General features: G+C 39.5%; 3 protein-coding genes and 1 long non-coding RNA gene across 22 annotated transcripts in view; 1 reads left to right on the plus strand and 3 right to left on the minus strand.

Annotated features, from left to right (window-relative positions):
* Positions 1–4,906, minus strand: part of mib2 (MIB E3 ubiquitin protein ligase 2) — a 58,076-nt gene extending 53,170 nt beyond the window's left edge. The window contains exon 1 of one of the 2 annotated variants that reach the window (XM_087263513.1): positions 4,759–4,906. In XM_087263513.1, coding sequence (XP_087119639.1) covers positions 4,759–4,771 — 13 coding nt within the window. In that variant the 5' untranslated portion in view covers positions 4,772–4,906. 2 annotated transcript variants of the gene reach the window in all.
* Positions 1–25,439, plus strand: part of mmp23ba (matrix metallopeptidase 23ba) — a 568,642-nt gene that overhangs the window by 532,877 nt on the left and 10,326 nt on the right. For 9 of the 18 annotated variants that reach the window (XM_087265679.1, XM_087265662.1, XM_087265673.1 and 6 more), the window contains exon 1: positions 17,323–17,430. The exons of 1 other annotated variant lie outside the window; for it this stretch is intronic. Coding sequence is in view for 5 of the 17 variants with exons in the window: in XM_087265662.1 (XP_087121788.1) it covers positions 17,341–17,430 (90 nt within the window). In the remaining 12 variants the exon portion in view is untranslated. Of the gene's footprint in view, positions 1–17,076; positions 18,121–22,473; positions 22,816–25,439 lie in introns of those variants that run through there. 8 more of the 18 variants (XM_087265669.1, XM_087265677.1, XM_087265676.1 and 5 more) reach the window with 6 other exon arrangements.
* ubiad1 (UbiA prenyltransferase domain containing 1) lies at positions 7,083–15,085 on the minus strand. Its single transcript, NM_001199726.3, has 3 exons — positions 14,882–15,085; positions 10,541–11,087; positions 7,083–8,563 (listed from the first exon to the last, which is right to left on the minus strand). The coding sequence occupies exons 2-3, from the start codon at positions 11,061–11,063 to the stop codon at positions 8,076–8,078; spliced, it is 1,011 nt and encodes a 336-aa protein (NP_001186655.1). The 5' UTR covers positions 11,064–11,087; positions 14,882–15,085; the 3' UTR covers positions 7,083–8,075.
* Positions 18,650–24,931, minus strand: LOC141375947 (uncharacterized). The gene is made up of 2 exons (XR_015498648.1): positions 22,417–24,931; positions 18,650–19,128 (listed from the first exon to the last, which is right to left on the minus strand). It is a non-coding gene; the product is annotated as an uncharacterized LOC141375947 (long non-coding RNA).

Genomic DNA, 25,439 nt, shown 5'->3' on the forward strand with positions numbered 1-25,439 from the left:
TACATATGAATGATGCAGTAGTGCATGACGTTTTTGTCAAGTTAACAGGTAAAGGATGCCAGATTTTGTCAAATTGCTCATGTTTTAGTTTCAAACAGTACCGAATCTGCTCCAGATGTAAAGTGTATAATGTATACTACATTTTCATGATCGAGTATTGACTTGTATCAGGAATATTTTTGGGTCTGTGACTTAAACAGTTGAAGTCAGAATAATTCGCCACCCTTTAAATTTATTTTCTGTTTTAAATATTTCCCAAATGATGTTGAACAGATTCAGGAAATGTTCACAGTGTGTCTGATAATATTTGTTCTTCTGGAGAAAGTCTTATTTGTTTTATTTCAGCTAGAATAAAAGCAGTTCTTAATTTTTTAAACACCATTTTAAGGACAATATTATTAGCGCGTTTAAGCTATATTTGTTTTCGATAGTCTCCAGCAGTGGTTCTCAAAGTGGGAATCAGGACAATGAAGGGGGGGGGGGTCGCCTGCTGATTTCCAAAAATCTATTTATTTTTATTAAACCATAAGAATAACCATCTTCTATCCATAAGCTACTGAAAATAAAAAATAGTCGTTTAGTTACTTTATCCTATACATGGTTTCCGCTACATTCATTCGTCCATGGCGGGGCGCCACGCCAACATTGATCCCACCACTGCTACATTACAGCTTCTCATTCAAAACATTGTCGTGTTTTTATTTTATTAAAATAACAGAAGCGAATATAACAGTGCGAACTTTCCTGTAGCCGAAGTAGCGCTGTGCGCTGTTTGTTTAACTCTTTAAGGTTACATGCTGACTGACTGATTTATTGACAGTTGCGTGATGCCAGCAAACACAACGTACAGCCGTTTCACTTGACTTCAGGACGCATTAATGTCGCTCTGTAGGTCTATTAGTGACATTTAAAATATAGTGCTAGCAGATCTAATAAATGTTGGAGACATACTCGTTAGATAAACGCACTAAATCGCACTTCTTCAGCGTTCATTTGAGAGCGCACAAGAAGATCTGCGCTCGTGCAGCGTACATTTGAGGGGGCGTGCAAGAAGTTTTGTGCACGAGCAGACAAAATCGGCACGCAAGCTCAGAGATTCGCATGTTTGTAGGCTATTACATTAATGCAGTCTCCACTTCTAATACTGCGCTCACGATATTTGTCATTGAGTAAGCACCACAGGTAGATCTGTGTAAAAAAGACATGCCGCCACAGCTGGAAAACATCCTGGTTACTGTATAGTTACTATAGTAGCTTATAGTTACTGGATTGCGACCCGTTAGGGTAATCATTATATTAAAGACACAGCAATAGCGTCAGATGCAGCAGATTGATTTTATAACACCAGGTTAAACTTTCTGGCACATTTACAGCACTGACAAACATAACAAAATAAACTAAGAATAGATTCAGGTCTATTGTGTGTGCGCAATTGCATGCAAAGTTTCTGTGTTTATAACCACCTCAGAGGATATTGGGGGTCGCCCATCACTGGTATTGTCATTGTGGGGGGAAAAGTTTGGGAAACCCTGGTCTACAGAACCAACCATCATTATACAATGACTTGCCTAATTACCCTAACCTGCCTAGTTAACCTAATTAAATGTCACTGTAAGCTGAACACTAGTGTGTTGAAGAATATCTAGTCTAATATTATTTACTGTCATCATGACAACCAGAAAATAAATGAGTTATTAGAGATGAGTTATTAACACTGTTATGATTATTCATGTGTTGGAGAAATCTGCTCTCCGATACACAGAAATTGTGGTAAATGCACAAACGTCTTCAAAAACATGAGATTGCATCATGAGACCTCTTAATCACGGCGTGTGCATGTGATGGAGCACATCAGCGCTCAACAAGTTTGCGTTTGTTCCCGATTTTGCAGTTGATTATTTATGCCGGGATGTTTTGAAATTTGTCAGCAGATTTTGTAAGATCACTCAGAAAAACACCCCGGAGACTTTATTTCTTCAAGAGGATGAAAAATAACAAAATAAAAGCGGCTGGGTCAGTGTGTGTTTCTGTGTGGAGTTTGCATGTTCTCCCCGTGTTGGCGTGGGTTTCCTCCGGGTGCTCCGGTTTCACATGCACATGCACTATAGGGGAACTGATCAACTACACTGGCCGTGTGTGAATGAGTGTGATTGAGTGTGTATGGGTGTTTCCCAGTACTGTGTTGATGCTGGAAGGGCATCCACTACATTAAACAAATGCTGGAATAGTTGGCGGTTCATTCCACTGTGGCGACCTCTTTAGAATAAAATACTAAGCTAAAGAAAAGGATTGATTGAATGATCCCGTTAAACAAGCGATCTGTGCAATGGCTGAAATAATATAACGAGCCAACGCTGAAATCCCCAACACATGTCAGACACTTTCAGTAAACATAAACTCAACGTCAGCATCTTGTGTGTGGGATGTTTTGAATATATGCAAACACGGAAGAAGATCAGAAGCGTTCACACACTGTCTACACACACACACACACACACTTTTCTCCAGGATCAGGAAGTGCTGACTAACAGTCATACACCGGCTTTCTGACACATCTCATCATATCAGTCATGAGAGCTGCAAAAATATTCAGCTTTCATATCATCTCTGAGCCATTCATCGTCACTCCAGAGTCCAGTCCTGTCCAGATCTAAAAGTAAGACTAATATACTCTTGGCAGTTTTGCATCAACATTTCACGATCGTATTCTTCCATGGGTGAGCAGGAGCACTTCAGAACTGCAGAACACAATTACCCACTGTTTTCCATCACTATTCAACTTTGCAGGATCCAGAAGCTGCTGCCGACTTTTATTCCAGTATGATGGTGATGCATTATGGGGGTGGGGTTTATGTTTGAGCTCCGCCTCTCATCTTTCACTCACAGCAAACTAATGGTTGGAGGGGGCGTGGCTAAGCATAAGCATAGCATAGGGACTGCTATTCCATAGCAACTGTAGAATCACCACAACAGATCAATTACTGTAGTTGTCGTGTTACCATAGCAACTGTAGAATCACCACAGCTGATGAATTACTGTAGTTGTCGAGCAACTGTAGAATCGCCACAACTGATTAGTGTAGTTGTTGTATTACCAAAGCAACTGTAGTCACCACAGCTGATCAATTACTATAGTTGTTGTTACCATAGCAACTGTAGAATCGCCACCACTGTTTCGTGTAGTTGTCATGTTACCATTGCAACTGTAGAATCACCACAACAGATCAATTAGTTTAGTTGTTGTGTTACCATAGCAACTGTAGAATCACCACAACTGATTAGTGTAGTTGTCATGTTACCATAGCAACTGTAGAATCGCCACAACTGATTAGTGTAGTTGTTGTGTTACCATAGCAACTATAGTCACCACAACAGATCAATTAGTTTAGTTTTTGTGTTACCATAGCAACTGTAGAATCACCACAATAGATCAATTACTATAGCTGTTGTTGCCATAGCAACTGTAGAATCACCACAACTGATCAATTACTATAGTTGTCGTGTTACCATAGCAACTGTAGAATCGCCACAACTGATTAGTGTAGTTCTTGTGTTACCATAGCAACCGTAGAATCACCACAACAGATCAATTAGTTTTGTTGTGTTACCATAGCAACTGTAGAATCACAACAACAGATTAATTACTATAGTTGTTGTTGCCATAGCAACTGTAGAATCACAACAACAGATCAATTACTGTAGTTTTCTTGTTACCATAGCAACTGTAGAATCCCTACAGCAGATTAATTAACATAGTTGTTGTGTTACCATAGCAACTGTAGAATCGCCACAACAGATCAATTACTATATTAGTTGTTACCATAGAAACTGTAGAATCACTACAGCAGATTAATTAGTATAATTGTTGTTACCATAGCAACTGTAGAATCTCCACAACAGATTTAAATAAAAGAAAGTATTTTACTAAGGTTCAAAAACACTACAATAGTTAATATATTATTTTATAATAGTCAGTATTACTATAGGATGTATGTACTATTAGTATAGTATTTTGTGGGTGAAGCGTGCATGCATGGCGCTGGTGATGTTTTCAGCATGTGTGCATGTATGTCAAATAATGTGCAGGAAAAAATTCAACCAAAAAAAAAAAAAACACTTAACTAAAAGAAATAACATTTAAAGTGGAAAAGGATCACATGTAATTGTGGGCAGGGAGAGCAGATTTGACAGGGCCCGACTACAGCTAAATTAAAAACAACCAACAACCTACATGACTCAGGTCAACATTTCAACACACAAAGCACTAAAAGCATGTTCTGAGGCATACACAAGGGTGGCACTTGAACGAAATTGTAGATGAAATCAAATATATGCACATGGAAATACCATGCTATCACCATCATTATACCACCACTGCACTTCAAATGGAACCACCATGCAGTCCAAATGCATAAACCTGAATAAATGTAAATATACCTATATATCTTGTGTGTGTATGTGTGTGTGTGTGTGTGTGTGTGTGTGTGTGTGTGTGTTGTATTATTATTAGCAGGCACGCACGACTGACTGCTCCTACAGAACAGTGATTTACTGCTAGCTGTGATAGTTCACAGGATGACTGTGGGGGGCAAGATGAATAGATAAATGCTCAATAAATCCATATAGCATGCAAATGCAGATGAATAATCAGACAAAAGAAGTAAACAGTGCGACAGCCATCTGTCCGCCGTGATGTGAGCGCGCCTCGGCCGGAGCGCGAGCACGAGCGTGGTGGGTGCGCGCATCAGATGGCGCTTACCTGTCGACAACATTAATGCTTCCGCCAGAACTTCACCGGTAAATCCACACGAAAACCAGAATTATCGCATCGGTACCGCGGCGTTTGGAGACTCTCATCCGAGAAGAAGCGCTAGTTCGGCTAGCAGCAGCAGTGGCGGCGGGTTCTCGGAGGACACGCCCACGCGCTGACGTCACCGCAGCCGCTTCCCACATCAGTTTTAGTGACACTGTACTGCAATAATACTATTTTTAATGTTAGCGTGAGGGTTTGTTTAGGGCTCAGGTAGGGTAAGTGTTTATTAAATGCTGTTTAATTGGTCATTTAATTATTATGAATAGCACTGGGATTAATTTCTGTGATGATTGGGTTCGGGTTAGGGGTAGAGGTTAATAAAATACTATTAATGGGTAATTTTATAATCAATAATATTAAATATTATAGCCTTCTTGCAACAAACCAAACCCATCCCGCAGTTTAAAAACCCTACTATGGCGAAGGATGGACCGTCTTTTTATTTCCGTGTTTCTCGGCACCGGAAGTCGTCACGTTTGGCTAAATTTAAAGCGCATGCAGTGAACGGCAGAGTTCAACACACACACACACACGAACACAAACATTGCATTAATATTTGCTCGATATGCTTCGCTTATAGATGTATAGAAACACCTCGTTTTTTTTTTTTTTTGGCAAAGATTATATAACACAGAGCTTCAAAAATACATAAGTTTACTTAAAATCAAAATATTAAACACTTTCCAGGACTTATGATGCTGATGACCGTTAAAAGCGTCACAATCGCTGATCTCTGATAGAGTAACCGTGGTGTGAAGGGATCTTCTGAATATGAATGATGTGACGCTCCGTAATGGTTACCAAGCAACGACGATTGATATGATTGACATTCATGAGCGCATCCTTTTCCGTAGTGGACAGCTGTAGAATCACTACAGCTACCGAGAATCTTTGAATTAATGGGCCTTGTTTTAACGACTGCTATTTAGATGTAGGTTATGTAGAACCAGCGTGACACATCAATACACGACATAAGGTGAATTACTGACGCGAAGCGGAGCAGTGCGCATGCGCATGGGCAGATCTGCGCTCTATCACTACGGTCCTCGTTCGCCATCTTGTTGTCGTTCCATATGTTACACTTATCATCTCTGCAGATCTAATTCACATTAAAGACTTTACATATTATGATTAATAAAATGGCTTAATTTCTTTCTTTCTTTTCAGTTCAGTTCATCATACTTTCTGATTTTGTTTACCCTGATAATTTCAACAGCCGAGTGACGATCTTGATGTCAAAATGACAACAAAAGTGATTGTGTTCTGATTGCTAAGGTGTTCTGAGTAGTTGCTAGGCAGTTGCTAACATAAATTATGTTAAGCTTTTGTATGAATTAGCATGTTTCTAGCATGTTTCAAGTATAAACTATGTTGTATGAGCATGTTGCTAGTAAGTTTCAAGTATGGATTAGTACAGGGGTCACCAAACTTGTTCCTGGAGGGCCGGTGTCCTGCAGATTTTAACTCCAACCCTAATCAAACACACCTGAACAAGCTAATCAAGGTCTTACTTGGTATACTTGAAACATCCAGGCAGGTGTGTTGAGGCAAGTTGGAGCTAAACCCTGCAGGGACACCGGCCCTCCAGGACCGAGATTGGTGACCCCTGGATTAGTATGTCCAATGTAAAGTCAATGGCAGTTTTTTTTTACAATGGAAGTCTATGGTCGCTAGGGTGTGGCTAGTTGAAAGGTCATCAGTGATTGGAATTGGTAGTCTGAGTTAAATGAGCCCAACCTTAAGTCTGTAAGTCTGGCTAAAGTTATGAAGTTACAAAATTTGGTCCAATGTTAAGTCAATGGGACTTTTCTGAATGTTCTGGCTCAGTTTTGGGAAAACCGTCAGTCGGATCAGTTGGAAAAGATATAGCAGCTTAATTCAGTATAGTTTGGAGGTCTGGAGTTAGTTTGGGGGTTGTAGTATGAACGGTCTAGGAGTAGATGTGTTCTTAAAATAGTCTAAGAATACGGAAGAATGTTGTGTAGTATAGTAGGATGTTTGCTTTCTCAAGCCACCATAATTACTTTAATGAATGCATTAATGATCAGCTCAATTATATTTTGCTTTCATGTGCATTTGTCCCTCTGTGTTCTGTTACAGGTTTATGTATTGTTATTTTCTTTTATATTTTGTAGATTTATAAAATGCACAAAGCTCATGAATACACACTCAAACAAACAAGACTATTGTGCTATGCTAATGAGGGAGAGATCATCACTAATAAAACCAGCACCAGGGCTGGAAAAGTTGCAGAAGAACAAGAAAAACACTTACATTGGTAAATGATTTATTTTGGGAAAAAGAGTCCTGTACCGCATTCTGTCTATCATTTAAGATCCAGCTGAGGAGCATCGATTTTATTTGACTAAAGATTTCTTGTGGATTGAGCAGTCTGGAGGGTCGTTCATTTGGCAAAAAAATATAAACAAAAGTCAATTGAAAACGTCATACAAAGTCAATGGCACTAGAACTAAACAATGACTTAATTTAATGCCAAAGCTACTCAAATAGAACAGCAACCGTTGACCACACCAAGAGCTTGTGCTTCAGTTCTGACGGATTTCATAGTTTTTATAAAACAAAATCATACAATCAAATCCAATTACAAAATAATCATCTCTACTCAGAACGGCCCTTAGGTTATCTGAAACGCTGATTCATCCACTAGTAAACTATATATATATATCATTTCTTCATTCACAGACTGCTCTGTTTTTACAACACTGATGTCCTGGACAGCCTATGCACTTTACACTGCAGGAAATGTTTTTCTTACTCTGTTTTTGTCTTGTTTCTAGTCCAAACATCTCAAAACTCTTAAATCAAGAAGCATTTTCTAGACAAGCACTGAATATTGTGTTGATTTAAGAAATATCGAGTCAAAATGAAGAGAGTTTCTCATGAAAACAAGCAAAATAATCTTTTTTAAAAGTTACTATTATTATTTATTTCTATTTATATTATTTATTTGGCTTGTTTTATTGAAAGACTCTCTTCATTTGGAGTGTTTTATCTTTCTAAACTCAACACAAACATTTGTGCGTCTTGTTGTTAGTCTAAATATCTACAAAAGCTCAAATCAAGACCAAAGCTCAGAGTAGGAGAAGCTTTTAATTCTCCCCTCGTAACGTTCTGCAGTGCAGTAGCTGCTCACTCCCCCCAAAAAACAAAACAAATCCACAACAACAAATGAACGTCTTTCCACTTTAAATTAGCTCTGCTATAAATACAAAAGTAACTCATTTAAAACAAATAAAAGAAATTCACAATAACGGCAGGCTGCCCTGCGGAGCCAAGATAATCCCGAACACGTAGAACAGTCCCATCAGCAGGTTGAGCTTGGCTGTTTTCTGCGGGATTTTGGCGTAACACCGGCACCGGAACTGCCTCTCCAGTGGAAACGCCATGGGCAGCGTTAACAGCGGCAGCGCCATGCTAATGGTGTAGCGCGTGGCGAGGATGCAGAAGAGCAGGTAGGGCACAAACAGCAGCAGGTTGTAGATGACGTATGAGAGCGTGGGTCCCAGCAGGATGGCCAGGGTCACGATGCCCGCCTGCTTGTCTGAGTCCATGTCCCGCGTGTTGTTGCTGTGCAGGATGGCTTCAGTGTTTAGCGCTAGCGGCACGGCGTACACTAGCGGCAGCACCGACAGGTATCCCACCTGAACCGCATGAGCAAACATCACCGCTAGTGGCCCGAAGGTGATGAGGATCACCACGTCTCCCAGAGCCACATACTTCAGCCCGATTCCTGCACAGAGATAGATCACACACACACACACACACACACACACACACACACACACACACACACACACACACACACACACATTTTAATGGCGTTTCTGCTCAAAATAGTTCGTCTTCCTGTGCAAATATTTATATTTTCATTTATTATTATTATTAATATTTTTAGGGGGTTTTCACCTTTAATTTGGATAGTGTGCTCTCCAGACATGTTGAATTCCTCCTCAGACATTTGCAATGTTTCTAAATTGCATTGCTTCTTACCAATTTTTAACATCAGTTTCATCTATAATATTCAGTAAAGCTGCGTCTGACTAGAGTTGGGCGATGTCGACCAATATGGCATCATACGATGTCTAACATGGAACATTATGATGGACGATGACATGGTCATCATCATCATAGGCGGCGGTGAATTCATTATGAATAAATCATTTATTCATTATGACTTAATTATTTGTAGCCTGCCGTTTTAACTACCTAACCTACATGCTCATTGTTTAACCCATAACCAAATTTTGGTTGCACACATGATGACTCGTGAACAGGCAGAGTGATCTGTGCCGCTATAATGGCGTCCACAATCTTGGTTGGTAAAAAAGGTGCACAACCAACAGGAAACCACCAGCAGTGTCTTAAATAGGAGACAAGTGTTAAATATTAAATATCCTTTATTTAATGCCCACAAATACGTATGCGTGACTGTCATCACGGGACAGTGTGGAGGAGAGAGAGAGGGAGGGAGAGGTGAGGTGGCGAGTCACGCACCAAGTGACCTGCAGTTTGGCAGTATTTCCAGTTTCGACCGAACGAGAAGGGAGACGTGGAAATATGAACTAGAGGATGAATTTCCGTATAAAGCGCGGGAGCGGTCGGTACCTCTAGTTTAATTTGAAAGGGAGCGGGTGCGTGCTCGCTCGCTCAGGAGCGATATTGTTAGATCGGTGCTGCGGTGCTGTGCGTCGCTTGGTTCTCTCTCTCTCTCTCTCTCTGTGCGTGCGTGTGTGTGTGTGTGTGTGTGTGTGTGTGTGTATGACCGTGAACCTAAGGTGGCATATCCGGTCTTCAGTTTCTGAATGGTTTAGGCACAAGCTAACAGTTTGGTGACGCGGTCTGAGCCTTACATCATCATTTTTTTTATTATGCACGGTAATACCGGTGTAAAATATGGAGGAGGTTTGACGGTATTAAAATTTGGATACCGCCCAAGCCTACTAAGTACAAGCGTGAAGGCGAAAGATTAAACCAGTCTACTGACCCGCTGACTGCCTGGACCAGCTGTCGAGCGCAAAACAGTGCGCGTGTGTGTGGTCACGTGATGTGCATTTCCAGCAGTAGTGTGGAAGGAAGGAGGGCTGCTTAGAAAAGCTAGATGAAACGCCAGAGTGGATGTGGATTGTTTTCGTTCTCTAATGCCATTTAAAAGCTAAGACCTATTGGTGTAAACGGGGCCTGAGTGTGTGTTTTTCGCGAGTGAATTTGTAACGGGGGCGGGGCGGAGGATCGCAATGCCGGCTCAGCATCATGGTGTCTGTCAGCCATCAGCGATGGCATCGTCTATCGGCCCAACCCTACTTCTGACCATCACATGTCCACACGAAACAGTTATTATGCTGTGTTTACACCAGACGCGGCACGCGCATCAAGCGCGAGTGATTTACATGTTAAGTCAATGCAAATGCTCTGATCAGCGCACGCCTAATTAACATTCAAATAAATCAATGTAAACCACAGCCGACCCTGTTCCTGAAGCCACACCTACAGTACATGTTCAACCACTCCCTGATCAAACACACCTGAATCAACTCATCAGAACATCCCCCAAAGCCTGGGTCAGATAAGGGAGACCTCCAGAATATGCACTGTTGGCGTGCCGAAAAGAACAGGGCTGGGAAATGCTGACCTACACATTCCAGTTAATCAATAAAAATCGCTTTAAGAGCCCCGAGTGGAGTTAAAGGAAGCCAATCGGTATATTCACCTCCGGTGTAGAGAAACGAGCTGGACAGTCCTCCAAAATAAATGAGCGCCAGATGCTCCAGTTTGAGGCTGGACAGGAAGTAGAGCAGCGTGGCGCACAGACATCCTGCAGAGTACAGCACCGCTCCAAACATCACCACGTCCTGCGGCTTCAGGATCTGGTCCACCAGCGTGCGGTCGTCACTCTTCTTATGGTCGATTCCCTTGGAGAAGTCGTAGTAGGTGTTGACCAGGTTTCCGGCTCCGTGGACCAGCAGCACGGCCACCGCGCACACCAGCAGCAGCAGCAGGTCCACCGAGCCCTCCAGCTTGTAGGCCAGAGCGCTGCCCAGAGCCACGGGCGTGAGAGACGCGCTGAAGCTCCACGGCCGCAGAGCCAGAACATACGCAGCACACTTACTCTGCAGATCCAGCGCCATGCGGCCCGCGCGGGACAGACGGCTGCAGGGGACACGCACCGACGATCCTGAAGCTCCATTCAGGCCATTGGAGCCCGAAAGCGCAGCCGGCTTCATCTCCTGCATCCAGGAGCGCTTCAGAGACCAGAGCTGCCGATCACAACACACACAGGCTTATTTTTGTGAACTGTGGGGACATTACATAGTTTTCAGGTCAATATTATTATAGCAATTGATCTGTTGCTGTGATTCTACAGTTGCTATGGTAACAACAACTATAGTAATTGATCTGTTGTGGTGATTCTACAGTTGCTATGGTAACAACAACTATAGTAATTGATCTGTTGTGGTGATTCTACAGTTGCTATGGTAACAACAACTATAGTAATTGATCTGTTGTGATTTTACAGTTGCTATGGTAACAGCAACTAAACTAATTGATCTGTTGTGGTGATTCTACAGTTGCTATGGTAACACAACAACTATAGTAATTAATCTGTTGTGGGGATTCTACAGTTGCTATGGTAACAGCAACTAAACTAATTGATCTGTTGTGGTGATTCTACAGTTGCTATGGTAACAACAACTATAGTAATTGATCTGTTGTGGTGATTCTACAGTTGCTATGGTAACACAACAACTATAGTGATTGATCTGTTGTGGTGATTCTACAGTTGCTATGGTAACACAACAACTATAGTAATTGATCTGTTGTGGTGATTCTACAGTTGCTATGGTAACACAACAACTATAGTAATTAATCTCTTGTGATCCTACAGTTGCTATGGTAACACAACAACTAAACTAATTGATCTGTTGTGGTGATTCTACAGTTGCTATGGTAACAACAACTATAGTAATTGATCTGTTGTGGTGATTCTACAGTTGCTATGGTAACAACAACTATAGTAATTGATCTGTTGTGGTGATTCTACAGTTGCTATGGTAACAACAACTATAGTAATTGATCTGTTGTGATTTTACAGTTGCTATGGTAACAGCAACTAAACTAATTGATCTGTTGTGGTGATTCTACAGTTGCTATGGTAACACAACAACTATAGTAATTAATCTGTTGTGGGGATTCTACAGTTGCTATGGTAACAGCAACTAAACTAATTGATCTGTTGTGGTGATTCTACAGTTGCTATGGTAACAACAACTATAGTAATTGATCTGTTGTGGTGATTCTACAGTTGCTATGGTAACACAACAACTATAGTAATTGATCTGTTGTGGTGATTCTACAGTTGCTATGGTAACACAACAACTATAGTAATTAATCTCTTGTGATTCTACAGTTGCTATGGTAACACAACAACTAAACTAATTGATCTGTTGTGGTGATTCTACAGTTGCTATGGTAACAACAACTATAGTAATTGATCTGTTGTGGTGATTCTACAGTTGCTATGGTAACACAACAACTAAACTAATTGATCTGTTGTGGTGATTCTACAGTTGCTATGGTAACAACAACTATAGTAATTGATCTGTTGTGGTGATTCTACAGTTGCTATGGTAACACAACAACTATAGTAATTAATCTGTTGTAATTCTACAGTTGCTATGGTAACACAACTAAACTAATTGATCTGTTGTGATTCTACAGTTGCTATGGTAACACAACAACTAAACTAATTGATCTGTTGTGGCAATTCTGCAGTTGCTATGGTAACACATAGCACCTTTAGAAAAATGTTTTCTGAGAAAAGTGGTGACGTGTTCTTTACTTATTTCCTCGTTGTATTTATACATTCTGTCCCTCTTCCTCAACCCTATCCCTGAACCCACTGTGCGCAGATTTACTTTATTAAAAAGGAAAAAGCTCATGCTGTGATTTATAAGCATTGAGGAAAATGGAGATCTCAGCAATGTACCTTGTTGTGAAAAACTGTCATACCCATTACATTGTACACATTAGGGCTGCACAATACTGGAACAATCTGATACTGCCATGTTTTATTTTTCTCTGATAAATATTGCGACAAATACAGTTTCACAAGCTAGCTGAATAGCACTATTTGACAGTATTCTGGTACAGAAATTAAACAATCACAATGCAAAAAAGGCTTTTCTTACTTTGTTTCGTCTCGTTTCCAGTCCAAAAATCAAAAGATTGTTAGAGCAGGTGAAAAAGATTCTTTTGTTTTTAAATTCAGATGAAATAAGGCAAAACTTAAAAGTTTTTCCTTAAAACAAGCTCAATCATATAAAACATTTTAGAATGAAACTTATTTCTTCACCTGCTTGTGCTAAATGTAATGCTGGGGTGATGATTGGTAGCTTTTTCATGTTTTCTGGGAAATTCGTCTCAAAATCTACAATTTTTGAGTTAAGACCTGTACAGGGGTGAGGGCAGGCGATAATAAAATACAATTTTATTAGTAATTGAATAGATAATATGAGTAATACTTTGTATTATTACTGTTTTACATTACTGTGAGGGTTTAGGGTAGGGATAGACGTCAATAACACACAATTAATGTGTAATTAAATAAATAATGAGTAATACTCTGTATTATTACTGTTTTTACATTACTGTGAGGGTTCAGGGCAGGCGTAAATGTTAATAACACACAATTAATGTGTAATTTAATAAATAACATGAATAATACTCTGTAATATTACTGTTTTTACATTACTGTGAGGGTTTAGGGCAGGCGTAAATGTTAATAACACAATTAATGTGTAATTTAATAAATAATATTAAGGAAGTTGGAGCTCGACTATGCAGGACACCGACCCTCCAGGACTGAGTTTGGACACCCCTGCCTTAAGATATAGGTGACAACAAACTACCTTTTCTTTCTGTTTGATCTGTTTTACAATTATCTTATTAGGCACTATGTACTTCTCTGACATTATGTATATAGCTGCTGTTTTTCCACCCTTTTATACTCATTTACAGGTTTCTGTAAGCGTATATATATATATATATATATATATATATATATGTACATGTGTGTTTGTTGGTGTGTACATATAGATAATTTGTCATTTTTTCATTTTGTTTCATGCTATTAACTATGCTATACACATTATTATTATTTTTTTTATTTGCTTGTTTATTTTACAGGGACAATACACTTGACATTGTTATACAAAGATGACCGATGTTGTGTACATAGGGCATATAGCATAAAGCTAATTTGCAGCCCTCGTCCCTGGTTAGGCTTTACATTATAAAAAAGGGAAAAAAAATAATAATAATGATAATAATAATAATAATAATAATAATGAAAACCAGCAAGAATAAAACACAATACAGCAAACATGTACAACATGTACAATAACCAAGTCAATGTTAAGGAATTCTGCTATTAATATTGTTGATAACCATGTTTAGGTTTAAGTAAAAAACAACAAGCTCAAGTTTCTGCCAATGGGGCGAGCAAAATAATCTTGTTTTCACTTTGAAATGTAGACAAGCAAAATAATCTACATTTCATTTTGAAATCACATACATTTTCTACCCCATTGTCAAATTATTTAGCTTGTTTTAAGGAGAAACTCTCTTAATTTTGCCTCATTATTTCTGAAAACAACACTATATTAAGTGCTTCTCTAGAAAATGCTTCTGGATTTAAGAGTTTTGGGAAATTTGGACTAGAAACAAGACAAAAACTCTCAGCAAGAGAAGCATTTATGTATTGATTATGATTAAAATAATAATAATAAAATCATGATGATGATGATAATGCTGAATTAGGATCTTCACACAGTGGTTATAGCTCAGGTGTGTGTGTGAGGTGTTCTTCAGGTATGAGCCCACCTGTTGATCACTATATTGTCGCTATATCATCAATATCTGACTTATATCATGAGTATATTCCCTATATCGTGTGTCATCAATAACAAGGCTAATTGTGCTGAGCGTCTGCTAAAGGCTAGCGCTAGTCAGAGAGATTATCCGAGATTATGGAGGATCATCATCATCATACCTGCTCCACACGCGCTTCAGCCGAGCACACACTCACTGCAGCACTGATACACCGTCATCTTCATCATCTTCATCATCTTTATCTTCATTATTAATCGCAGAGAAGACACGGACAGCAGAAAGACTCACGACTTTAACAACATTCACTGACACACAGCGCCATTTTCGTCCAGCACTTCAGTGTGCAACCGCACATCCGGCCCGGGTGGAAACAAGACCTGTATTCTGGATAGTCTAGAAGGGATACAGCTGTGGATACTGGATAGCATCGATTTTTGACACTGTACAACAATTATTACTGTTTTTACATTTCTGTGAGGGTTGGGGTGGGGGCAGGTGTTAACAAAATAAAATTTAATTAGTAATTTAATAGATAATATGAATAATAATTACTGTTTTTACATTACTGTGGGGGTTTATGTTTGAGATAGACGTCAATAACACACAATTAATGTGTAATTTATTAAATAATATGAGTATTACTCTATAACCTTGTTGAATGGGGGGTCATATGGGCCCCTAATAATATCTCTGGGAGCCCCAAAACTACATGGGCGAGAAGGGTCTGGCTGCATAATCAGTGCAGATGCAATCTGAGCTGCATGCAATGCTTTTTAATGTGCTCACCTAACCCCACCGCTAACCCAGCCTGATCTCACGAGAAAATGTAAGTATTTTACGTTTTGGCAGTTTAGTGGCTAATTTGTACGAATTCATACGAGTTCAGTCGTGAGAAAATGTACGATTTTAAAAAGGAAGCGTGGCACCTAACCCCACCCCTAAACCCAACTGTCATTGGGGGATACGCAAATCGTACAAAAATGTACGAATTAGATCGTACGAATTTGTACGAATTAGCCACTAAATGAAAAAGTTACGAATTGCTATGAGATTGTGTTGGCTAATCCTACCGTCACAGTGACGTCACTAGCTGCATTGAGTGCAGTGTGTCGGAAATTGCATGTCTGAGCGATGCAATCTCAGCTTGCATCATCAAGGCTGCACTGGCATAGACCCTTTGAATCATTCTTACTACGGAAAGCACATACTGTCATGAATAATTAGGAAGCAGGGTCTTCTCGTAGGATAAGAAAACTCTGGTATGAATAATAACGATAAACCGACGCATCATCCCACGCCAATAATTATTTATTTTAAACCCAGAAGATGAAATTAGTTGACAAAAAGCTCCAAATTATCCAGTTTTCCCCACCATTAATGCCGACAGGTGCTAACGCTGTCTCCAGTACTCCAAAAAAGTACTTCAGGGTGTCTTGAACCTTTAAGGTGGGCAACAGTACGGGGTCTTCGCTGTCGCCATCTGTGCTTCAGAATGCACCACACATTCTCTATTGGAGACAGGTCAGGACTGCAGGCAGGCCAATCCAGTCTCCTCTTCCCCCACAGCAGGACTCTGTAATGTGTGCAGAATGTGGTTCTGTTTCTGTTGGGTTTGTGCTCATCCGCACTATTTATGATCATCGGTGGAGCAGTCAGTGTGGTGAAGACAAAAACCCATCAACAGAGAAACACAGACACGAATGAACGTGTGAGTGTGTGTGTGTGTGTGTGTGTGTGTGTGTGTGTGTGTGTGTGTGTGTGTGTGTGCTATACTACTTAACTCTCCTTCAGATGGTCATTTAAAGGGACAGTTCACCCAAACTCCCTCAGACTCAAGTAATAATGCTCTTCTTACTCAGAGTTTGTGTCTCCAAATATCTACAAACTCTCTAGACGCATTTTCTAGACAAGTAAAGCATATTGTGTTGTTTTCAGAAATAATGAGTCAAAATGAAGAAAGTTTTGGATTAAAACAAGCAGAATAATCTGGCAATGGATTAAAAATGCTTCTCGATTTAATAATTTGGAGATATTTGGACTGGAAACGAGACAAAATTTCTATGTAAGATCGTTTGTGTGTGGTAAATATAATATAAGTGTATACGATTAAATTACTGTAGTATTTAGTTGTGGGCTGCTGCATTGAAGGACTCAGATCAAAAGCAGATGTCTTGAGAAAGATGATTAATCCTCCAAAAATGAAGCAGCAGTGCAGCGCTGATAGCATTACAATGTGTGTGTGTGTGTGTGTGTGTGTGTGTGTGTGTGTGTGTGTGTGTGTGTGTCTCCCTCTTTGTGGGTCTGTCTGTCTGTCTGTGTGAGAGTGAGTGTATATGTGTCTTTCTGTTTGTCACTCTCTCTGTGTGAGTCTGTGTCTCTGTGTATGTGTGTGTGTGTGTGTGTGTGTGTGTGTGTGTGTGTGTGTGTGTGCAGCCCTGCGGTCACTCACTTTCTCTCCGCGCACCGGGCAGGATCCCCATGGCCAGCCGGATAATCACACACACACACACACACACACACACACACACACACACACACACACACACACACACACACACACACACACGTTAAATAAATGCTCAGCTTTTACACGGCTTTCCTAAGGGCGACGGCGCAGAGATGTTGCGGGGAACCGGACGCTTCTCCGGGCTGCTGCTGTTTGCGCTCCTGCTGCTGGAGACCGCGGCTGTACCCGCCCGGAGACCCGAGGTATGTTCACCATTTTACTCTTGCATAAGTTTGCACACGCGTCAGAGAGAGCGGCTTGCGTTTATTGAGGTAAAGATGGTTTTATATTCGCACATTCCTTCAGTGACATGTTGTGACGTTCACTGCATTGCGCTGCTTCAATATTGGGTCTGAATTGGCATGTAAGAATGACTTTAAAACAATATCAGCACTATTTAATTGACTATGAACAGTGTTGCACTTTGATTGTCATTGGCTGATGATATTATTTCACTATTGAGAATTTGCAAACAATCCTTTTCTGAAATTATATTAAGGAGAAGGACTGAATGTGCGAATGTAAACTTTACCCCAATCTTGGGTTTGGGTTACAACACACTACACGAAGCTACTCATGAAACTAAAAGTCTGAGAGGTTTTGCGTTCACAAATGTCTCTAAGACGCGCGGTGAACGCTTTGAACTTGACGCGCCGCACTTAAAACGCAATGCTCTTGACGCGACGCAATGATGAACGACGTCTGCTGTAATTAAAACACTTCATCCTGCTCACTGACATGAAACAAAACAATTCCACAGTGAAGTGGATTTTCCCTTTGTTAATGAACGCTCCATCATACTATAGTATTAACTATAAAGACCGGATAAATACTGTAGTATACTTCAGTTTTTGCTAAAGTAAACTGTCTATTGTAGTATAATATACCCTATAGTTATAGAAAACTACAGTATTGGCTCATTTGTTTATGTTACTGTAGTTATTGAACTGTAGAATCACCACAGCAGATTGATTACTATAGTTGTTGTGTTACCATAACAACTGTAGAATCACCACAACAGATTAATTACTGTAGTTGTTGTGTTACCATAGCAACTGCAAAATCACCACAACAGGTCAATTACTATAGCTGTTGTGTTACCATAGCAACTGTAGAATCGCCACAGCAGGTCAGTTACTATAGTTGTTGTGTTACCATAGCAACTGCAGAATCACCACGACAGATCAATTACTATAGTTGTTGTTACCATAGCAACTGCAGAATCACCACAACAGGTCAATTACTATAGCTGTTGTGTTACCATAGCAACTGTAGAATCACCACAACAGGTCAGTTACTATAGCTGTTGTGTTACCATAGCAACTGTAGAATCACCACAACAGGTCAATTACTATAGCTGTTGTGTTACCATAGCAACTGTAGAATCGCCGCAGCAAATGAAATCAGTAGTTTACTGCAGGGTTTTTCTTCATGTGTGTTATATGTTTTAATCTTGTGTACTTCTACATCATTATTAGACTTTCCAATATGCACTTCAAAAAAAGCCTGTGCAGTTTGCGGACCGGTGCCAGCGCGCTCTTGAAGAAACACTTTTGTACAATCTACTGTCGTCCACTCTTCCAAGATATATTAATAACTCCTCTCCACTCAGAGGCTCAAATCCCAATGTTCATCCAGTGAATGCTGGCAGGCTGGAGTGCATCTCTCCTGCAGACTGATCTGTGGTCAGACTGTGCTGATCTGGAGTTCACTCTCAGCACAGTGGCAGGTCTGGAGGTTTACATGTGGCTCTGCTGGATACGGTGGCTGAGAGGGATCAACTCTAGGAAACACATGCAAATAGAAAAAAGAAAACATTGCTAACTCTTCATAGAGCTGCACAAGCCGTTCTCTCCTCCTCCTTTCCTTCATCTTGAAATGTGTTGAAATAAATCTTCTCTCTGTTAAACAGAAATGAATATGAATGAATTACATTTGAACAGGAGGGTGAATAATCCTGACTTCAGCTGTATATATACACTGAGACCATATATAGTGCAGCTGTACGGTGAGGATAGTGTGGATCTGCTCCTGTCAGGCTGGTTTTCTCACCCGTGTGTTTCTGACCCTGGGAGTTTTGCTCTATTTGTCCAAGGATTTTTGAGCCGGACTGATTTATGGGAGCGGGGCATTGGTTATTTGTGTAGCTGTTTGCTTTGGCGTGGTACTGCACTGCCTCGATAAATCTATAAATGTATCCCATCCGCATTTCAGACCTTTCTGTTCCTCTCAAGGCCTTTTTCTGGATCGAGCAGAGTTACATAATTTACAGTCAGCAGTGTCAGCTCATGGAGCACACAGCAGTGAAATACTCTCTTACTGCTTTTGTCTTGATTCTAGTCCAAATATTGAAGAATTCTGAAGTCAAGAAGCATTTTCTTTCTTAATCATACACCTGGCGCAATAAGGCACAAGGCGTATATGGCGCGATTTTTTGCTATTTTCAGACCAGTGCAACAGTAATTTTCACATTTTGCGACATGTTGTTTAAATAACAAATCTATTTGCAGCACTTTGCAGATTCATGTGTGTGTGCTGGTCTATGAAGGAGGTGTGTTAAGGTGCATTGTTGAAACGCTGCTATTCTGAAGAGCTGAAATAGACCAACAGCACCATTGACCAACTAAAAGCTGCTCTAAAGTCCAGCAGTGTGTGTTAGTTATGCACCTATGCAGGTCTAAACACACACACTGCTGAATACACACAGGATGAACAGCAACACACAAAAATCTGTACAGAAGAAAACAATTACAGGATTAAAATGATCCAGAAATTATGATTTTCTCCATTAATATAAACAGCACTGCCTCCAGGCCTTCTTCACCTCGGGGGGCTTCTTCAGTTTATTGATGACCATCTGCATCTGTATAATGTGATTATTACTATCAGTGTTATTGATTATCTGCAGATTTATAATAAACACAAGTGTAGATGTGTCCAGCTGTAGGGTTTTGGAGACGTCTGCATTAGCATATGTGGATAAGAACAGGACGTGTGTTTGGATATAACTCAGTTTTCTGACCACACTTTATTATTATTGTTCATTTATTTCTCTGCTGGAGATTAGAATTGAATTTAGAAATAGTTCTGAAGCAAATCTTTGTGTTTAACAAAGGAAATTAAACATGTGGGGTAATGGAGTTCAGTGGAGAGAGTTTCCACCGTTTCCTCACTTCACCAAAGTAAAAGAGTAAAGTAAAGGAGTAAAGGAATAAAAGAGTAAAGTAAAAGAGTAAAGGAGTAAAGTAAAGAAGTAAAGGAATAAAGTAAAGGAATAAAGTAAAGGAGTAAAGTAAAGGAATAAAGTAAAGGAATAAAGTAAAGGAGTAAAGTAAAGGAATAAAAGAGTAAAGTAAAAGAGTAAAGGAGTAAAGTAAAGGAATAAAGTAAAAGGGTAAAGGAGTAAAGGAGTAAAGTAAAGGAGTAAAGTAAAGGAGTAAAGTAAAGAAGTAAAGTAAAGGAGTAAAGGAGTAAAGTAAAGAAATAGAGTAAAGGAGTAAAGTAAAGGAGTAAAGTAAAGGAATAAAGTAAAGGAATAAAGTAAAGGAGTAAAGTAAAGGAGTAAAGTAAAGGAATAAAGTAAAGGAGTAAAGGAGTAAAGTAAAGGAATAGAGTAAAGGAGTAAAGTAAAGGAGTAAAGTAAAGGAATAAAGTAAAGGAGTAAAGTAAAGGAGTAAAGGAGTAAAGTAAAGGAATAAAGTAAATGAGTAAAGTAAAGGAGTAAAGGAGTAAAGTAAAGGAATAAAAGAGTAAAGTAAAAGAGTAAAGGAGTAAAGTAAATGAATAAAGTAAATGAGTAAAGTAAAGGAGTAAAGGAGTAAAGTAAAGAAGTAAAGTAAAGGAGTAAAGCAAAGGAATAAAGTAAAAGAGTAAAGTAAAGGAGTAAAGTAAAGGAATAACGTAAAGGAATAAAGTAAAGGAGTAAAGGAGTAAAGTAAAGGAATAAAGTAAAGGAGTAAAGTAAAGGAGTAAAGTAAAGGAGTAAAGTAAAGGAGTAAAGTAAAGGAGTAAAGTAAAGGAATAAAGTAAAGGAGTAAAGGAGTAAAGTAAAGGAGTAAAGTAAAGGAATAAAGTAAAGGAGTAAAGGAGTAAAGTAAAGGAATAAAGTAAAGGAGTAAAGGAGTAAAGTAAAGGAATAAAGTAAAGGAGTAAAGGAGTAAAGTAAAGGAATAAAGTAAAGGAGTAAAGTAAATGAGTAAAGTAAAGAGGCTGAATGGAGGAGGCTGGTTCTTTATCTTTGCGCTGCAGATGCTCTGTTTAACTGTGTTCTCGCTAGTGAAGTGTTCAGTTTTTACACTTATAAAGTCGCCATGTAAAGAGCAAATGCACCATGTGCAACGCAACTAACTCTTAAAGGGAATGAGAGACGAGACTCTGATTGGTTTAATGCAGGTTCTGCTCAAAACACACCCAGAACTCATGAAGAGAATCAGCACAGCCCTGTTAGAGCATGCGCCTGCTTCACAGACTGTTTTAATAAAGTAGCAGAAGTGGATTCAGGCATGCCCTTAATGCTTTTGTGCCATGAGCTTTAGACTTTGCGCCTAGATCATTAAAACAGAGCCCGTTATGTTCTTTTCAGTAATAATGAGTCAAATTGAAGTGAGTTTCTCCTTAAAACAAGCACAGTAATCTGCCAGTGGGGTCAGCTGAATGCCTTTATGTTATAAAGAAAGCAATAGTATTCAGAGTATTGTGCTTGTTTTAAGCAGAAACTCACTAATTATTTCGGAAAACAACACAAAATGTTTTACCTGTGTAGAAAACGCTTCTTAAGATTTGTTCGATTTTTGGACTAGCAACAAGTCAAAAGCTGTAAGTCTGCAGTGTGTCCTCCTGTATCTGGAGGCACGATTAATGTCTTCAGTCCTGGACGCAGACGGAGGTTGTGAAATGTAGGTCACAGTGTCTTGTCATGTACTGCTGTGCTACAAAGAACAGAAACATTATCAATCAACTGAGAGCACCACAAATATGAAGAGGAAAGCTGCCAAAATATTCCCCAAGACACTTGGATCAACCAACGACACACAGATTACTGTGTCCAGAAGAAAGATTTATACGATGTATGTTCCTGAATCCAACGACGCGGTATGGATGTGATTATCCTGATTGACTGTGAAGACATTTACTGGTCATATCGCTAAACAATTGTTATTCTGATCATATTATATGTAGTAAACACTCACCGGCCACTTTATTAGGTACACTCTCTAGTACCATGTTGTTCCCCCTTTTGCCTTCAGATCTGCCTTAATCCTTGGTGGCGTAGATTCATCAAGCTACTGGAAATATTCCTCAGAGATTTTGCTCCATATTGTCATGATAGCATCACACAGTTGCTGCAGATTTGTCGGCTGCACATCCATGATGCCAATCTCCCGTTCCACCACATCCCAAAGCTGCTCTATTGGATTGAGCTCTGGTCACTGTGGAGGCCATTTGAGTACAATGAACTCATCGTCATGTTCAGCAGTCTGAGATGATTGAGCTTTATGACATGCTGCGTTATCCTGCTGGAAGTAGCCATCAGAAGATGGAGACACTGTGCTCATAAAGGGATGGACATGGTCAGCAGCAATACTCAGGTAGGCTGTGGCGTTGATGCTCAATTGGTACTAATGGACCCAAAGAAAATCTCCCCCACACCATTACACCAATAGTTGTTGGTTCATTCCGCTGATGAATAAAGGGACTAAGCCAAAGGAAAATGAATGAATGAATGATATTGAGTGTTTAGTAAAGACAGCTCATTTCTGACCCTCAGGACGAACTAATGCAGAATACTGATTTATAGACAACACAAGAGTTAAACCAGGCAGCTAGACGATGATGGCCCCAAAACACTGTCACTCAGGAGACCCACTCCGTCAGCTTATCCTGGACCCAAAATACCTTTTTCCACCTTCAATTATTTTCCATTGGATAAGAATGGAGGTCTGGCCTGCCAAGAGTGCAGAAGCATGTCTGCTTGTAAATGCGTGTGAAATAAAGTCTGCTCTGAGAGCGAATCGCTGCAGGAATGTCCCCTCTGTCCTGTCCCACCAAAAATAGGCTCTATCTGCACTAGTTATAATAACCATCCTGACTTTACTGCGCTATCAGTGTGTGTGTGAGTGGAGTCTGCTGCTTTTAAAACACTCTGCTTTATCAGCTCCTTTCCAGAGGATAGAGATTTTACAGAAGCCCATATGAAAAATGGTATTTATAGTAAATACTGTAGTGTTTTGCAACCATATACTTTAAATAAGGCTGGGCAGTTTTATCCCAACATTAGGTCAAATAATGACTAACCTAACTGTTGGGGTAAAATGTTTAATTTAAATTTAACTGAAAAAAACAAACAAATATTGGGTTTTTCCATATTTTGCCCAACACTGAGTAATGACGACCCTGGATTTTTTAAAGGGTACTATAATAACATACATAAATCAATCTGCTGTAGCAATTCTACAGTCGCTATGGTAACACAACAACTATAGTAATTGATTTGTTGTGGTGATTGTGCAGTTGCTATGGTAACACAACAACTATAGTAATTGATTTGTTGTGGTGATTGTGCAGTTGCTATGGTAACAAAAACTATAGCAATTGATCTGTTGAGGTGATTCTACTGTTGCTATGGTAAGAACAACTATAGCAATTGATCTGTTGTGGTGATTGTGTAGTTGCTATGGTAACAAAAACTATAGTAATTGATCTGTTTTTGTGATTCTACAGTCGCTATGGTAACTGTAGAATCACCATAACAGATTAATTATTAGTATAGTTGTCTCGTTACCATAGAAACTTTTGAATCTCCACAACAGATCAGTTACTATAGTAGTTGTGTTACCATAGCAACTGTAGAATCACCACAATGGATTAGTTCATGTTCTTTACTATAGTATGGTTCAAAAACACTGCAGTATTTACTATCAATTACTGTAGCATCTGGTCACATGGGAGGGCCGATGTTATTCTGAATATTGCATCTGACAAACAAACAAATAACTAAACGCATGCATGCATTTCTTTTCAGTTTGTGCTAAATTTGAGACAAACTAAAGGCCTGATGGCTGCAATTCTCCAGTTTTGACTTCATAAGAATGTGCACTGTAATGAACTGGCAGGAAGAAAAAGGGAGGGGAGAAAGTCTCATTTTTTAATAGTAATCCCAGAAGATATTTGGACTGGACTTGAACTCAGACGCTGATCTTGAGAGTGCTCTCTCCCACTTTCATAAAGCTGTCCAAGTTTATTCACTTCACTGGTAATCTGAGCCTAAACTACAGTCTAAACACGCGCACACACACACACACACAAACATGTACACACAAACACGTACACACACACACACAGCCAGAGTCCAAAATTCCAGACAGTTTGTGGAAAGCATGACTTCGTTTCGCTTCACGCAGAGCATACTCTATATGTATCATAGCACATCAAGAAATACTACAGTCCTTTATTGTAAATATTAATGTTTGAAACATTCTGTATTACAGTGATCTATATATTACAGTATCTACAACTCTCAACTGTTAATGAATGCTCCTCCAGCATACTGTAGTATTAACTATAGTGAACAGATAAACAGTGAACTGTAATAAACACGTCAGTATACTTTAGTTTTTACTATACAGCACACTAGTGTATTGTGGTATCCTACATTTAAAAATACTACAGTAATTTATCATGATTACTGTATGTTTTCGAACCATGCTGTAGTGATGCACTGTAATTAGTCTGTAACTAGCACTGTAACTGTGATTCTACACTTGCTATGGTAACACGACACTTATAGATCTGTTGAGGTTATTCTACTGTTGCTATGGTAACACAACTACTATAGTAATTGATCTGTTGAGGTGATTCTACTGTTGCTATGGTAACGCAACTATTATACATCTGTTAAGGTGAATCTACTGTTGCTATGGTAACACAGCTACTATAGTAATTGATCTGTTGTGGTGATTTTACTGTTGCTATGGTAACACAACTACTATGGTAATTGATCTGTTGAGGTGATTCTACTGTTGCTATGGTAACGCAACTATTATACATCTGTTGAGGTGATTTTACTGTTGCTATGGTAACACAACTACTATAGTAATTGATCTGTTGAGGTGATTCTACTGTTGCTATGGTAACGCAACTATTATAGATCTGTTAAGGTGAATCTACTGTTGCTATGGTAACACAACTACTTTAGTAATTGATTTGTTGAGGT

Source organism: Danio rerio, chromosome 8, assembly GCF_052040795.2.
Source record: "Danio rerio strain M-AB ecotype USA chromosome 8, GRCz13ab, whole genome shotgun sequence".
Lineage (NCBI taxonomy): Eukaryota > Metazoa > Chordata > Actinopteri > Cypriniformes > Danionidae > Danio > Danio rerio.